The 18563-nt window shown below is 40.7% G+C and overlaps 1 protein-coding gene across 2 annotated transcripts in view; it reads left to right on the top strand.

Annotated features, from left to right (window-relative positions):
• The first annotated feature begins 1837 nt into the window (after window positions 1-1837).
• The window catches only part of arhgap21b (Rho GTPase activating protein 21b), a 51714-nt gene continuing 34988 nt past the window's right edge, over window positions 1838-18563 (top strand). For both annotated transcript variants that reach the window (XM_080440999.1, XM_080440998.1), the window contains exons 1-2: window positions 1838-2046; window positions 3196-3414. In XM_080440999.1, coding sequence (XP_080297125.1) covers window positions 3340-3414 — 75 coding nt within the window. In that variant the 5' untranslated portion in view covers window positions 1838-2046; window positions 3196-3339. The remainder of the gene's footprint in view (window positions 2047-3195; window positions 3415-18563) is intronic.

The raw sequence follows: 18563 nt of genomic DNA, 5'->3' as shown, positions 1-18563 counted from the left end.
TAAAAAGCTTACATTTTATTATTATTCTATTGTAAAAGAGAATCAACTGTAAAGTAAATCATTTCCAAACATGAACACCGAATGAGCCTTTTCGTTATGTGGTGCATGGTTGTCTCGGAGATTAGCTTGGCAAAAGGTTTCAAACCTATGTTGAAAGACTTCTCTGTAAACATTCTTGAGAGAAAGAAAATGGGTCAACTGCAGATGATTACAGATAAATGGAACAAACAAGAGTCCGTTGTATGAGCGGTTGGGCTCTTTGTACACCTGACATATGACTCCCCAGTGTCTGAGCAGTGGCCTAAAAAAAAAAAAAGTTACACCTGGTTGTGAAATCTGTTCAGGAACTTCAATGAATTATCGTTGGTGTGACCGTTATAAGAGTGAAATGATGTCCTTTGAGAGTTATCCAAGAATGTAAGGGTAGGATATAACCGTCATATGATCTAGTCTTACACTTTGAATTGACAGCCTGTTCCCAAAGTCTCACTGTTAAGTTCATCAGAAATCTGTCCTAACACCCATCAAGTTGATATGTCTGATAGGCATAGTAGAACCATTGAAAAAACTGTCTGTGCAGGCCAGGACTGCTTTGTGAATGTCTTTTTAGGGTGACCTCTCCAAAGGCCACCAATCCCAAGAACAGGTGGCCCCTTATGTTGTGAAAGGAATAAAGGGGACATTTGTCAAGGCCCTGAGAATCTGAGAACTTTAGTCTCCAGTCCTCGGTGTGTGTGTGTGTGTGCGCACAAGCTTGCGTGCGCGTGTGTCTGTTGTTACAGGACTATCAATGTTGATTTAATTTGACATTTCTGCTGTGAGAGGGTTAAAGGTTGGGTGGGCTATGAAAAAAGTAAAATAAAAGTTAAAGCTCTATATTCTGATAGTAGCTAATATGTGCTGTTTGTTCAGTAACAGGGGTCTCCCCTTTTCTCCAGTTCTTAAACAGAAAATACATTTTCAGGTGGGTTGCCCATTTCAGCCAATCAGGAAAGAGTACCCATTTTTCGGGTTCAATTTTGTCTGCTCATTTCTGTGTCATCACAATTTCACTTGTTTTTCCTGTATCCTGTGTGGGTTCTCCCCCCCTGATTGGATAACATCGGTATCCCGACCTGAACATTTATTTTCTGTTTTTTATTACTTACCCTACATTATCTTTAATGGACTACTGCATCATAAGACTGTTACTGTACAGTGTGAAACAGTGGGAACTCACATTCCAAATCCACTGCCATCTACATGTCAGAGTCAGACTTCCTCGACCCCACTTTGAACCAGGGCATGTGACTCTTGTGTTAGCCTGCCTACTCAGTCTTGTTTTTGTTGTTGTGTATGAAAAGAAGGTGGATGATATTTGGATTGTGTAGTAATGATAACAGGACAAAATACTTGCTCTACTCTGGAAATAACTTTTAACAGTCAGTAGCCTAGTGTGTGGGAAAATATATTCATATTCATATTGTTTAAAAAAAATAAATAAAGTCAGTTCTAGGTATATGTGCTACTTTTCTATTCACTTTATTTTGAAGTGGAGACCACAATAAAGAGAAAACACACACACACACACACACACACACACACACACACACACACACACACACACATTTATATATATATATATATATATATATATATATATATATATATATATATATATATATATATATATATATATATATATATATATATACATTTTGTAAAACACACATTTGATTGGTTTTGACAAATACAAACTCTACTGTGATTGGCCGAGCTTGTATAGGGAGGCGGGCTTACCATAGTGTCGGGAACACTGGAATCAAATTCCAGCTACAATCAGCAGCCGCGTGCAGCAGAGCACCTCCCCGAGGAGAGGAGTGGGCTAGTTGGAATAGTTGTTCAACAACTGTTTGGACCCAAAGATATGTGGGATTAAACATTATGACAACAAAGTAAGGACTATTCTGGAAAACTGACGCTGGGATTTAACTTGGTTCACCCGCTTCCTTGGACAAACATTACCGCTCCCGGTCCGTAATGTAACGACACTTTGGAACCACACAGGTAAACTTTGTTCCAACTCGCTGCCTGGGTGTTAGCATGCTATGCTAACACCATCAGCAAGAGCCAGCCAACAGCCTGTTGCTGTAAACTGAGTTAGTAGTAGTGGCTCTTTCTTTCGCCAGCTTCAAATATATCGTTATGCTGCTACATAACTCGGTTAATTCGTATACTACGCCTAACTTTACTAGTCTACTTTTTCGTATTATTTCCAGCTTGGCGCTAAACTAAAGAGGTAAACCCTTCAATGTTCTACTTTTGTGGCCATTGTCGTCCGTTAGAGCAGGAGAACAACAGCACGGTACGAACGACCACCGACCCCAGCGTTGAGCGTTATGTGGCCAAAAAAACAAAACCAAAAGAAAAACCTTTTTACTATTGCTTTCTGGGGCTCGTATCATTGCCGTCTTTTTCATTTTTCAATTACTAGCGGTCGGCGACTGAGCAAATAATCGAATTTATGTTTGATGTTGGGATTATTATTTAATCTGAGCTCCAAGCAACAGCCCACTTGTTGCGAGCCATTCATTAACATTATGCTGTTTACCGTATGTTCATCCATTCTATGGTCAGTGTGTGTTATTGAAACAGCGTGACAGACACAGAACTGTCTGCTGTTTTTCTCTGCTCTACGTGTTCGAAAACGTAAACAAACTTGACTTATTTATTTACTTGTCAACTAAATGTGTTGACTAGTATTCTAACTTCTTATTATTTCTGCAAGTTATTCTAAGACCTAGGCACTGCTTATTTCAAACCAACTTTATTTTAGCGTTATTTTTGCCATATATGACGTAATTAACACGTAATTAAGATGTTATTAATGCACACACAGTACATTTCTATTAAACTGGAGATAATGTTGAATTCTCGACTTCCACACATAGGAAGTCACATATGTGTATAGGTTATATGTATCGATTATACCATATAATGTACAGATTATTATTTTTGATTGTATATGGAACTGAAGCTAGGTTTTTGGTTTATCTGTGATCCTAGTTTCGTGGGGCATTACAATCTCTGCATTCTATGTATGCGATTACCTTGCTTATTGTACAGTAAGTCGCTCTGGATAAGAGTATCTGCTAAATGCCTAAATTGTATAAAAAATAAAATGTGTGACACTAACACGATTATGTCTCTCCAAAGCACCTGGATTGGGAACACAAGCAAGAGGGGAGCTGTGAAGTGGACAGGCGTACTGTGAACCCTTGGAAATATCTCGTCCTTTCCACTGGATCTATCATTTTCGATGTGGGCGTTTAGGGAGCGCAGTATTTTATGTGAAGTTGAATGATGGCCGCATCACGTTGGGGTCACTCTTGCAGCGAAGATGAGAGGCAAACAACAAGACGTTCTTTCTGCGAGGTAAAACAATAGAATTTAATCTGTGTACCTAGATGATTCTTGTTGAAGTTGAGATCATGGTCAGTTTGTGTTTTTGGACATCCACTGTCTGCCACAAATGACTTCATCCCATTCCTGCTCTGTGAAAGAAAGACCACTGGAAAAGTATCAGGTTGTTTGACACTGTCTCAGCTGTCTGGTTGTTATGACCCTCCTGGTTGTTTTGCACCCATGCTCAAGTTGTTTTGATTGGTCCTGCTCAGCCATATGCTTGGTTTTAAAAGATTCCCCCCCCCCCATAGAAATACTTCATTAAAAGATCCCAGTAGTACCCCAAGTGAATGGGGTACTAAGCTGTGTGTTTGATGATTAAATGAAAGCATATAATCAGTGATAGAAGTAGGTGGAGAATTGTGGATGAAGACAAGACAATAGACAAGTGCTTGACAACACCCCCCTCCTTAAAGATTTGTAACCCCTGAAATACCAGACAGGAGCAGATGACAATCTGCTTCGATGTAGGCTTATGTGAAATTTTCCTATGTAATAGGTTGGACGCCATCTGAAAGAAGACCTTTGTGTAGACTAGTAGACTTATTAGTCGGTACTCCTGTTAAATAGAAGGTCAGTCCTATTTATAGAATGTGCAGCTTTCTGTCATTACCTCCAATTCGCCCCCTCTCAAATCTAATATTCAGTACCTCAATTCATTGTCTCTGAACCTAAATGAGGGGATGTAAAGGTCCTTGTGCCCTCACTGCCATCTCTCTCAATGTACTAATCCTGCCTCTTGAATATGTCTATGGCTCATTTCGCAGAGGACACTTGGAACACACCAAACGTGACACATATTTTAAAAACATATACTGTTAAAGCTTATATAGCCAACAAGGACAGTGTATACCAATTTCATTCACTGCCACTGTTGAAATGAGCGCATAAGATGCGGCCAGCTCTTTGTTTGCACTTGTAAACTTAGTTTTGGACCGATCAAGAGTGGCTAAAAATAGCTGATCGCTGCTAAAAATCCCAGAGGAAACAATCTATGTTGCAATCAAACAAGACTGTCTGGAGTTGCCCCATTGACCTGTTAACAACGCATGACATTTTTCTCGATAAGCCGATATTGCAGGATTTTATTATTGCTCTTGCTTTCCCGTCCCAGTCATAGCAATAATGCATCATAAATCTGTCAGTGGATGTGAGAATAGCCTCTTAATGCACTCAGTGGGCATCCTACTTTTAGCAGTTTGTATCCTTTAAGCTGGCTCCAGACCAATCCAAATCGGCCCGACTTTGGGCCGATTTGGCTTCGGGAAGCGTCGGCCAGTCGGTTAGGGGTCCGTCGGCCAGTCGGTTAGGGGTCCGTCGGGACCTTTTCGGCCGACCCAGAGCCGACCGAACATGTTCAGCTTTTTAGCCGACTGGCAGAGCAGTGGCAGTGACAACAAAGGGCTGTCGGTGTTGCCAGATTATGTGAGAGAAACAAGCGACCATGTCTATGAAAACCTACATTCACTGTTTCTCGTTGTTGCTCCCAGAGAGAGAGAGAGAGATTGATTGATTTGACCTAGTTTTGCGCAGTTTTGGTGCAACACAACCCTCGTTTAAGTGAATTGCTTTCACCTGCTGCTGTGTGGAGCGCAGTGGTGGAAAAAGTACTCAAATGTTTTACTTAAGTAAAAGTATCAATACTGCAATGTAGAAGTACTCCGTTACAAGTAAAAGTCCCGAATTAAAAATGTACTTGAGTGAAAGTACAAAAGTATTGGTATCAAAATGTACTTAAAGTACCAAAAGTAAAAGTACTCAAATGTTTGAAAATAGCAGATCTACAAGCTCACAACGCGCTTCGCGACGCGTTGTGAGCTTGTAGATCGGCTATTTTCAAATAGTCTAGGTATAAAATAGAGCTAAAGTGGTTACTGTATGTTTTATAATGTAATAATTTATATCTGCAAAGTAACTAATAACTAAAGTTTTCAAATAATTGTAGTGGAGTAAAAGTAGAATATTTTCCTCAGAGATGTATGGAGTAGAAGTAAAAGTACTGAAAATTAGAAATACTCCAGTAAAGTAAAAAATCCTCAAAAGTGTACTTAAGTACAGTACTTGAGTAAATGTACTTAGTTACTTTACACCACTGGCGGAGTGTGCGCTACAGGGCATATCTCCAAGCCAGGGTGACCTACCCAGGCTCATGAAATTCATATGCAGGCATAGTAGCCAATTAGAATGAAATCCGCAAAAACGGACTCATATACTGATACAGAACCATATATTGGCTATTATATTATGGCTGTCGGGTGGAAATCTTGTATGTTCCTTTTTTATTATTATTTAAAAACAATTTAAAATCGTGAAAATAGCCAATCTACAAGCTGTAATTATTAATAATTAAGAAATACTATATTTTAAAGAGTGAAAAATCAACTAAAGTCATTATTAGTGCAAGTTCATTCACATTTCATTTGAATGAAAATAACTTGTGGGTAAAATACATTCTGTGAATCTAATGTGATTAATGTGACCCCTACTTCAGTCAGTGAAGTCCAGGGCTGAATGTGACATATTGAGACCTATATAACTAAATATTGGTCATTTGCCAACACATTATTTTGTGAAATAAATGGGTTATATTTCACAGATAGTTATACTATTCTTATAATATATTAAAATACAATGATCCTTAACCTTCAAGTTAAATGCATTATTTCCGTGGACTTAAAAATCATTTTTGGACTTAAAAATCATTATTATTTTTTTGGATGGCCTTCCTGCCCTGGCAGGAAGACCGGGCAGGGCCTTTGTGCCCTCCAAAAAATTACAACACCAAAGGCCAAGTGGCCTTGCCCCTAAAATGACGAAATTCCAGGCTTGAATGCAATAGATGTACTCTGAGTCTGTTACAAGTAAAAGTCCAGAATTCAACATTTACTTGAGTAAAAGTACTAAAGTATTGGTATAAAAATGTACTTAAAGTACCAAAAGTAAAAGTACAAAAATGTTTGAAAATAGCAGATCTACAAGCTCAGAACGCGTGCATCGCAACACGTTGTGAGCTTGTAGATCTGCTATTTTCAAATAGCTTATAGGTATAAAATAGGGCTAAAGTGGTTAATGTATGTTTCATAATGATTTATATCTGCAAAGTAACTAGTAACTAAACATTTCAAATAATTGTTGTGGAGTACAAGTATAGACAATTGGAAATACTCCAGTAAAGTAAAAGTACCTCAAAATTGTACTTAAGTACAGTACTTGAGTAAATGTACTAGTTACTTACACCACTGCACGTCAGTGAAGAAAAAACGCTGGGAACATCCCTAAGTGGCTTTGCAGGGAAACAAGCCCAAAGTCGCTTATAATAAGCAGACCTGGCAACGCTGGCACGCTAAAAGTCAAATTAGCACATGAATGGCCAGTCGGCTGACAGACTTAAATGGTAACTTTTGCCAACCGAATACCAGTCTGTTGCAGTCTGGAGTAGTCTGCAATAGTCTGGACGAGTCTGTTTGGTGCGGAGTTGCCTTTAAGGCAATAGTCTGGACGAGTCTGTTTGGTGCGGAGTTGCCTTTAAGGCAACTCCGCACCAAACAGACTCGTCCAGACTATTGCAGACTACTCCAGACTGCAACAGACTGGTATTCGGTTGGCAAAAGTTACCATTTAAGTCTGTCAGCCGACTGGCCATTCATGTGCTAATTTGACTTTTAGCGTGCCAGCGTTGCCAGGTCTGCTTATTATAAGCGACTTTGGGCTTGTTTCCCTGCAAAGCCACTTAGGGATGTTCCCAGCGTTTTTTCTTCACTGACGTGCAGTGGTGTAAGTAACTAGTACATTTACTCAAGTACTGTACTTAAGTACAATTTTGAGGTACTTTTACTTTACTGGAGTATTTCCAATTGTCTATACTTGTACTCCACAACAATTATTTGAAATGTTTAGTTACTAGTTACTTTGCAGATATAAATCATTATGAAACATACATTAACCACTTTAGCCCTATTTTATACCTATAAGCTATTTGAAAATAGCAGATCTACAAGCTCACAACGTGTTGCGATGCACGCGTTCTGAGCTTGTAGATCTGCTATTTTCAAACATTTTTGTACTTTTACTTTTGGTACTTTAAGTACATTTTTATACCAATACTTTAGTACTTTTACTCAAGTAAATGTTGAATTCTGGACTTTTACTTGTAACAGACTCAGAGTACATCTATTGCATTCAAGCCTGGAATTTCGTCATTTTAGGGGCAAGGCCACTTGGCCTTTGGTGTTGTAATTTTTTGGAGGGCACAAAGGCCCTGCCCGGTCTTCCTGCCAGGGCAGGAAGGCCATCCAAAAAAATAATAATGATTTTTAAGTCCAAAAATGATTTTTAAGTCCACGGAAATAATGCATTTAACTTGAAGGTTAAGGATCATTGTATTTTAATATATTATAAGAATAGTATAACTATCTGTGAAATATAACCCATTTATTTCACAAAATAATGTGTTGGCAAATGACCAATATTTAGTTATATAGGTCTCAATATGTCACATTCAGCCCTGGACTTCACTGACTGAAGTAGGGGTCACATTAATCACATTAGATTCACAGAATGTATTTTACCCACAAGTTATTTTCATTCAAATGAAATGTGAATGAACTTGCACTAATAATGACTTTAGTTGATTTTTCACTCTTTAAAATATAGTATTTCTTAATTATTAATAATTACAGCTTGTAGATTGGCTATTTTCACGATTTTAAATTGTTTTTAAATAATAATAAAAAAGGAACATACAAGATTTCCACCCGACAGCCATAATATAATAGCCAATATATGGTTCTGTATCAGTATATGAGTCCGTTTTTGCGGATTTCATTCTAATTGGCTGCTATGCCTGCATATGAATTTCATGAGCCTGGGTAGGTCACCCTGGCTTGGAGATATGCCCTGTAGCGCACACTCCGCCAGTGGTGTAAAGTAACTAAGTACATTTACTCAAGTACTGTACTTAAGTACACTTTTGAGGATTTTTTACTTTACTGGAGTATACTATTTCTAATTTTCAGTACTTTTACTTCTACTCCATACATCTCTGAGGAAAATATTCTACTTTTACTCCACTACAATTATTTGAAAACTTTAGTTATTAGTTACTTTGCAGATATAAATTATTACATTATAAAACATACAGTAACCACTTTAGCTCTATTTTATACCTAGGCTATTTGAAAATAGCCGATCTACAAGCTCACAACGCGTCGCGAAGCGCGTTGTGAGCTTGTAGATCTGCTATTTTCAAACATTTGAGTACTTTTACTTTTGGTACTTTAAGTACATTTTGATACCAATACTTTTGTACTTTCACTCAAGTACATTTTTAATTCGGGACTTTTACTTGTAACGGAGTACTTCTACATTGCAGTATTGATACTTTTACTTAAGTAAAACATTTGAGTACTTTTTCCACCACTGCGCTCCACACAGCAGCAGCAGGTGAAAGCAATTCACTTAAACGAGGGTTGTGTTGCGCACCAAAACTGCGCAAAACTAGGTCAAATCAATCAATCTCTCTCTCTCTCTCTCTGGGAGCAACAACGAGAAACAGTGAATGTAGGTTTTCATAGACATGGTCGCTTGTTTCTCTCACATAATCTGGCAACACCGACAGCCCTTTGTTGTCACTGCCACTGCTCTGCCAGTCGGCTAAAAAGCTGAACATGTTCGGTCGGCTCTGGGTCGGCCGAAAAGGTCCCGACGGACCCCTAACCGACTGGCCGACGGACCCCTAACCGACTGGCCGACGCTTCCCGAAGCCAAATCGGCCCAAAGTCGGGCCGATTTGGATTGGTCTGGAGCCAGCTCAGACTACCCCACATGCTAATTCATGTGCTAATTTGGAGCTGGAAAACCCCCTGGAGTCACCAGCCCTGGGAGTTTCTGGAGCTGATGACGCTAAGGATTTGATGATTTTAAGGAGGTTTTGAGTGGATGTTTTCTTTTATACCTCCCTTTTTAGTCTGATGGCACAAGCCTTTTCCCTGAGGCCAGTCACATTTTTACCCTCTTGTTCATGCATTACACATCATTTCCTCAATTAATGGAAGCTGACCCCTGTCAGGCTTTCCATGATTCGCCAGCTATAGTGCATTATGTTGTAATCGGGCCAGGAATTTCAGGGAGGCCACAAAGGCCATGGCCGACGTTGCCCCTCAGTTTGCTCTTGTGCCCCTCAAAAAATGGTATGCCCTGAGGCCACAGTGGCCTTAATGCCACATCTGACTTCTTGTCAATATGTACACACCAGTGTCTCTTTCTTGTCATGTAGACACCAATATCTTTTGTTGAGATTCTGAATTCTTAACTCGCGTGAGTCCGCATGTTTAAGTTTAAAGTACCAATCCAGTAACTTTGATTGGTGCCGGGTTGAGCTTGGATCAGATTGTAAATACTAGGGGTGTGCCGATACACTAATTTCACGAAACGATACGATATTGGGCACACAACTTCGATACGATACGCATTTTTTTATTATGAAAATATATGGGGGAGAAAAAAAGCAAATGTAAACAAATATTTCAGTTTTTGCATTATTCAGACAAAATTGTAGCTTTTCAGCTTCCACTAGCCGTTTTGAATCCAAATAGGGCAATAGTGTGACATCTGACCCGAAAAACAACAACATGTTGTCACCCTTTTCACCTCGGGGCTGTTTGCATGCCTGATTATTATTATTGTAAAAAAATTGCCCTAAAAAAATGGACAACACGAAAGACCAATTGGCCGTGCCCCTAAAATGACGAAATTCTAGGCCTTTTTTTCTTCTTCAGAACAGCACAATCCCCCTGCTACTGTTTTGAAATTTATCTTTTCCTTACAGACTTCTATTCACATTTCATCATTATGACCTTTAGGGACAGTGGTTATTTTGCGGGATAGCTGAAACCAGGAATGGAAAAGGTTTCATAGATGAGCAAACTGAGTAGGGGAAAATATCTTGGATTGAATGGCAAATATGACCAGCCGCCGAGTAATGCAGAGAATCTAAATACTGCTGCCACTGTTGTATTTGCAGGACCCCTGTGCCAGACAGTTGGACAGTGATCACTCCATACCTGCTCCCTGTGGATGCATTCCTCTATTTAGACGAGAGTGCTTCTCCGCCTGATCTCGTCTTTTTTTTGTGGTGGCCTCATGCCTAGGCTCTTAATCTCAAGAAACCCTATTGTGATTGATTCAGACTTTTATGTACTTTAGGCTTTTTTGTTTTTGCATATTTTAGTTTGCTGTTGCAGAGTGAAATGATGTCAATGACAAAACAAATATACATAGCTATTAGGTGTGCATCCCTTGTCTGTGTGACAGAAATACATTTTAGTACCTAATTTATGGTTTGTAACTTTTGTCCTCTGTATGAAAGGTGCTGACATTTTTGCTATAATTTAGATTTTGTTTATTTTGTTTTAATATGATGCAGTCAGTGTGATTTACACTTGGCACTATCAACAGCAATAGAGAAACAGATCCCCCCCTTTCCATGATCTGGCCCTCATCAAGGCTCAGAGTGTAACTCACTTAGGCTAGCTGCCATTTACAGAACCCTCTGCAGTCTGCACAGGCATCATATGGCTCACTGATGAATATCGGAAAGGGAAAATGGATCTTCAATTGAATAGAAGGCGACTGTTACTTCCTGTTGCCTTACGGTTGTGTGTGTCTTTTATGTCTCTGGAGTATATAGATGACTTACAGGATTCAGATCCCCCTCAGTGTATGCTTTCTGTGTAGCACATGTGGTAAATCCAAGCCAACGGCTCACCTACTTTTTAGCTTCAGTTTAGAATCATTGAATCTGTGAATATCAACAGGTTAAAATCTAGAGGGCTAATTACAATTATCCCATGGTATGGGCTCATTGAATCTATTTCCTATTGGATTCATCCAATGTTGACACCACCACATTTTGTCACAATAGCATTCCGTACTCACAAAAAGTGTTTTTTTTTTAGCGCCGGAACACTTTGGAATGGATATTATGTCCAGAGAGCTACACATGCACTGGGCGAGACACCTCCGCTCAATGTTTGCCACTTGTGGCCATGTCGTTACAACCCTCTGTGACATTGTTGGGCGGCTCTCCTCCAAAAGTTGAACTATTTTCTATTTGAGGCACCCAGGGTGCTCCACCAAAGAATGCTGGACGCAGAGAGCACTGAAGTTGTGTGCAGGAGCTTAGGTGACTGGTGTGGAGTAATAACGTAGTGGAGGCAATTATCTTGCTTTTCACTGTACTCAATCATTCCACTAAAACATCTCGTTCATTTGTTAATCAGTTTGTTCAATGCTTGGCTGGAGCTTGGACTTCCGTGTGCGTTGTGTACTAGTCAACAGGTCCTTCACTGACTGGATCAATCAGTTCAACATGTTCAGCTGACTTTCCCTTCAGGCAATGGGATCTAAACACCAGGCACGTACTTGAAATGTGCCTCATATGTCAATAATGTTGTAAACATCTTTATTTGATTGAAGAATGTTCCAACACAGTTTACAGAGAGGACTGAGTATGTTGATCTCTAGTGAAAGTCAAATCCTCCCCCTAGAAATCCCTTAGAAATCGACTAGAGTGGAGGCCATGTCAGACTGAAGCATTCTTTCTTCAGTCTGATATTAAGCTATACTTGTGTGTGAGACACTGTTTTCATCTATATATGGGTGGTTCTGGACAACCGATCCGTTGATCCATGAGCTTGTGATATCACAGAACGATGTTAGAGCGTGACATCAGTGACACCAGACAGATTTATATGACTGTCTGTCTGCGTGTTTTTTTTTGTGACAGCCATTGTGATGCCCATTGTGTGTGTGACCCATTTGAGGTCCTCACTCCTCAGTGATGTGTATGCAGAGGAACTTAAAATCTCTGATCCATTCTCCACTACAACGCTGTCAATGTAGATAGGGGCGTGTTCTCTCGGCCTCCTGTAGTCCACAGTCAGCTCTTTGGTCTTGTTGATGTCGAGAGCGAGGTTGTTCTCTTGACGCCTATGTGTCAGTGATCTGACCTTATCCCTGTAAGCAGTCTCGCTCTCGTGAATCGGCCCATCACTGTTGTGTCGTTAGCACAACTTGATGAGGACGTTGGAGCTGTGCATGGCCACGCAGTCGTGTGTGTGTGTGTGTGTACAGGGAGCAGAGGAGAGGACTCTGCACGCAGGGCTCCTGTGTTGAGGGTCAGAGAATGTCATGTTGCCATTCTCATCACTTGGTGTCGGCTCGTCAGGAAGTCCAGTATTCAGTTGCACATGGTTGGATGCAGGCTATTGATTTAACAATTTATGATTTATTCAAACCCAGAATCCTCCCCCTTTTTGCCTTTTATCCCCCTTCTCCCGAATGTAGTGGTCCTCACTGGTCCTCACTGGCAGCTCCTCGCCTGCCAGTGAGGAGCCCCTAGAGGGAGGATGTAGAGCCTCCACCTCCATCCTACTACTCCCGCCCAACACTCCCTGCTGACTGGTGCCTCCCCAGCCCATAGGAGTACATACTGTGACAAATATCACCCTCCCAGTCCCCGCCCGGCTTTCTCCCACAAACACACCAATTGCGTGCGTATACTATATAACCTCAACAAAGCAGGACGCACCCCATTGGATTCGAACCCCTAGACTCCACAGTGGTGGTTGGGTACCATACCACTGCCCTGCCCAAGTGTCAGAGTCCCCCCACTTTTGACAAATTACACATTTATTAAAACATTTAAATTAAAAACTGAGATGTTAACTGAACCTTGACTCATGAATCGAAGATTGGCATTGGCAGCACACCAATTCTTTTTTTTACATTTGACAACTCTCCCTGCAGATCAAGCATACCAGTAAGGGGCAGGTAGAAGCGCCACTCCAGCTGAAACCAGACTGCAACAATCATTATAAAGCCTTACTTTTGGTCATTCTGCTGCTTCTGACTCATCAGACATGGCCTCCAATGTCAAATGGGTGTAACGTTATTTGTTCTCTACGAAACCTATCCATATTTTCCTTTCAGCCGTTGACATTTGCTGACATGTAAGGAAGAGTACAAATGTGTACACTTTTCCACCCAGATATGTCACAAGGAAATATTTAGAGAATATCTCTGAGTCAAGTCCATAAGGACTGATTGAAAATAACTCTGTACTTGATGTTTAAACTCAAGTGATATTGATACATTCCAAATATTATCAAAGTATTCCGAGGCACCCCTTGACTAGCACACTAGGGTGCCACGGCACCCACTTTCAGAAACCCTGACTTAACAGATAGCAGGTTGTGATGTACTGCCGCAGCACTACTGCTCATCTTTAAAAACTGAGCAAACAAAGTGAATGACCAAACAACTGACACAGCACTTCTTTTAGACATTAAAGCCCCATGTGACCTCACAAACAATCTTGAAGGTTTTCAGCCAATGACTGGCAAGCAAAACATTGGCTTACAAGTATGAGTAGGAACTGACCCTTGTCAACTAAAACAACACCCACTGTTGTACATCTTTGCTTAGGGATATTGGATAACGGATCGTTTTTCAACCTGATAGCCAACATCATTATTTGGTTAGTTAACGGTTAATAGGCTAGGCTGAAAAATACAGTTATGACCCTCATACCCAGCCTGAAATAAAAAATGCATGTGTTCACAGAATGAACATTTATGTTAGCTATTTATTTAGGCTCCTTTCAAAATGCGACATGGAAAATGGATCTAAGAATTAAAAAATGTATATCATTGTGATATCATTAGTGAGAGGGGTGCATGCATGGCAGCAGAAAGACACTTGTGTCGTCTCATCTCTGTTCATTGACAGGGCCCAGTCACGTTACTCTATTAAACCGACACTGCACGCGTTACAGCCGAATGTATACTTCGTCGTACGACGGGGTCGTGCGCAGAAAATAGCAGATCTACAATATATCGGCAATCAGTGTTTTTTTGGTTGATCACACAACCTTGGCGCACACACTCCCTGGATGCCAGAGCAGACCTTCTGCCCTGCATTTTTCAGATTGGCCTGTTATAGCGCCACCAGGAGACCAATTTTTGCAAAACAATTCTTTTGATATTACACCTACAGATTGTGTCCAAACATCACGCAAATCGGTACACACTATCTCTATAGTCATGTGATCAAGACAGATCTGTCCGATGTTTCATATTCTATCCTGATTGGCTAAGATTGGCTTCCAAAGTTTGCAGGAGTGGTCCGTTTTGAACAAAATGCCTCAAATCACGAACGCAGCGTTTGATTACCGTGAAACTTTTCACGCACATTCCCACTAGGCCAAGGAAGAAATGCCACCCTAACACAGCATCCGATTGGTGTGAAAGGCAGAGGAATGTGCCACCCTTTTCACATAGGCCTATTGTGCAATAACTTCATCAACATTAATCCCTCAACTTCTACAGATTCCACTCAGCTCTATAATAACTGAATTCCGAACATTGCTGGCCCACAATAACCTACCTGACCTTGCGGAGACCTGTACTTCGAGGACCACTTTTTCTAGTTTATTTTTCTTTTTTCTTTTGACAGTGACCATGATATAATTATTTAAATAATATAATAATAAACAATTGATATATATATATATATATATATATATATATACACACACACACACACACACACACACACACACACACTAGTTATATATTTATTATGGAATAGGCAGCAGATGGTTTATTTTCTTAATGTTGATGGTCAATTCTTGACTGTTATTTGAAGAATCAAAAGTAACGTTTATGTGCTAGTGGTTAGAATTGAACTCATCGTCAACCCCTGTGTGAACTTATCTCTAGCGTCACCTGCAGGCCAAAATGTCCACTTCTGTGTGAAATTGCCTCTGCATGTGATGGTATAGATTGGTAATTTATCTTCTATACATGAGCTCTCTCGATGGAAAATGCTACTATGTTTTTCAAGTCTCGCACTCATCAAGTGCGGGAGCTCTTAGAGTGCAGAAAACATAGCCCACGTTGTCTACAGAGGCTAGTAAATGTAAATGATACTTTTACCCTTAACAGCACTACAAGAATGAAACGCCCAAGGCTCGCCAGAGGCCCTCTGTATCATTATCTTAGGCCTTTCACAGATAAGTGCTTGGTTTGGGCTGGATGTGGTGTAGAATTTGGCAGCCCACAGAGAACTGGGCCTTTTCACAGTTTAAGGAGGCTGTTTACATGTTTTGGTATTTTTAGAGCTGATGTCATTACGATCCATGTAATGTATCATTTGGTGATGTCAGAGAGAGCCTTTCAAAACACAGGGGCCCATGATGTGTCATCGTTTCATATACCTCGCATTCATGCAATTTAGTGCATGATCATCGTTAGGCTGGTCTCTCCAATGTCTCCATGCTGCATGTTCATCAGTGCACGACTGTACGTGGATGAAGCACGCTTAATAATTCTTTTTTTTAAATTCAGTTGAATTGCCTCATGCGCATGTTCTCTACATTTCATTTCATTTGATCAGGTTGTGTGTGAGGAGGATGCAGCACACGTGTACACAAACACACACAAAAACACACCCCTTAGTACAGAGTCGGAGGCAAAATTATTTTGTTTCTATCAAAGTATCGGTTCAGGCACTGTTTAGGCACTGGCACTGTTTTAAAAGTACCGGTTTAGCACTGATACTTAATTGTTTGGATAAAACCGAAACCGAAACGATACCAATCCTATTAGATAATACCACTAACAGAATGCCATACGCTCCGCTATGCTAGGTTTCACCTAACCATTTTCCCCCATCCTTTTATTTTTTAGTAGATGTGTATGTGGTCATGCTACAACCCTTCTGAAAATTACCACATGGAATCTGTTTTTAGCGTGATAGCCTACGTGCAAAAACAACTCATTGATAAGCCAGAGCATGTTTCGGGGTCCATTCCACTCACATTATACCTACATGTTAACTTGCATAACTCTGTGAATGTTTTCGACTTAATGCAGCTTGTTCGGTAATTGGCAGCATTCTGGTTGGAATTCCATGGAGGTTTCTTGTCTGATGCGGCATAAGGCTGGGATTGAGAATGTATATGGGATGGAGTCTGTCAAGAGCGCGGCAGCTCTGATCTAGGATTAGTTTTGCCACCAAGTTCATAATAAATTAAATGGACCATGGTCTGGATCATCATTCCTGCCCTGAGAGTTTTTGCAAACAAGGGGCCCGGTTAGCTTTTCATTTCCATTGATATCCATCGGAACAAATACTTCCTTGGAAATACTCTCCTAGCTGCCTCACCCAGTGCAAATATCAGTCGGGCATTGTGGTGATTCATAAATGGAAGAGAGGCATTCTATTGTGAGCTGGTGAGATTAGGTGTGTATTTTGGTGTAGGCGTTTCTTTAATGTATTTTGCTTTATAGACTACTGGTCATGGCCTTTTTTTATAGGACATTGGAATCTGGCTCTGTGGTCAAACTAATTCTAATGATTGGCACACTGATTCAGTAGAGTCTAAACTAAGCAAGAGGAAGGGGGAGGGCTGTCAGGGAATGTGATTCTGAATTTATTGGCCTAGTTGGTGGTCACCACAGTATTAACATATGCAAGTGCAATGCTAACCCTGCTAGGCATGCGTCTGTCAGGAGTGGCACACACCCCCCTTCTGCCCTACACATCTGAGATCTGAGAGTTGCAAATGGCTCTTTGGCCTGGCTGCTAAATCTGATCAACTGGACTGGGATTGGCATCCCATGGGAAGCCAGGCAAGCATGCAAACTTTGCAAAGCATGCCATGCACTTGATCTATTGTCATTTCACCACAAGCTCCTCTGCAGTTACGGATTCAAATGGTTGGGAATCGAGCGAGGATACCCGGGCTTACACGCAGATTTTAATGTGGAAGCACTGGAGCTGTGGGCCAGTCAAAGCTGGGTTAAACAGACTGAAACCTGTTCTGCCTGTTCCCACGTAATACATGGGTGTCAGCTGCACCTGTAGCTCTATTTTCCCAGCTAGCAACACAAGCGCTATTGGTCCGTTGTCCTCAAAAGCATGTTTGAACCCCTAATTTCCCGCTGGCACTTATGGTTCCCACTGAAAACTACTTTCCCAAGCCACTGGTTTAAGTTGTAGCCTTTCTGTTTTAGAAGCCATGTGCATAGATGGTAGTGAAACATGCTGTAACTTGATACAAGACCTCCAGGCCTACAGTGCATTTCTAACGAACCATCAAAGGTGAGGTAAACAAGTAGTAGTACACTGAACATTCTTCATTATGGTGGGAGCGACAGCATACAGTAGGAATGAAAGTGGGAGCTGGTGGTTTCTTGCAAGTGTGAACAAATTGTTGCTCATTGTTTGTTATTGAAATGTGGTTTGGCTCTTCCAGTACAGCCTGCAGCAGCTTGAGGAGGTGGGAGATCTACCCTGCCTTCTTTTAGAATTAAATTAATAACATCCCAAATCTATTTATTTTTATGTAAATGAAAACTAGGGCTGTCAACAGAGCTCAGAAATGATATACTGTGTATTTTTTTTTTATCCAATACATTTGATTATTGATATATTTTGCATAGGAAGTGATGCACATAATGCAGGTAAAATAATGGGTCACTCTGTTGTCCACCTGCCAAAGTCATTTAAACTCTGCAATAGTTTATAGTTGTCCACCTTTATAGTTGTTTATAGTTGTCCACCTGTCAAAAATCAGTTAACCACTTAAACACTATATACTTTGTTGACCGGGGTTCCCCAGGCGTCTATACTTGGTTGGTCCCTTCCTTTTTTGCCTCTACACCAAATCTCAAATCTCTACACCAAAGCCGATCTGCTTGTAGATCTATTTTCACTGAAGGTTTGCCAATCTTTACAGAATGTTTGCCTATTATGACATGCCCAGAATAGGGATGCTAGGGTTCATGTGGTTACTCGGCAATAGTTTCCCACCTGTCCAGATCCCTCGTGCTTTGCTGTTCTTTGTCTGGCAGTCGTGTTTATGGTGTATTCACACTGGTCATTTGAATGGTGGGAATTGGGAAACGCGTTGCTGTCCTTCTGTCATTTTTATGAATGTGGAATTTGTTTTGGCATGTTTTACATGGACGAGAGGCTGACATGACCGTGCGCTCTCAGCGTAGGCTACACACACACAGGCCCAATAGCTTTGACACAGCCGTGTTTCAAGACTA

The sequence above is a fragment of the Gymnoscopelus braueri genome (assembly GCF_963280865.1).
Source record: "Gymnoscopelus braueri genome assembly, chromosome: 10".
Classification (NCBI taxonomy): Eukaryota; Metazoa; Chordata; class Actinopteri; order Myctophiformes; family Myctophidae; genus Gymnoscopelus; species Gymnoscopelus braueri.
Note: the sequence above shows the minus strand (reverse complement) of the source record. Positions and strands in the feature narration are given on the sequence as shown.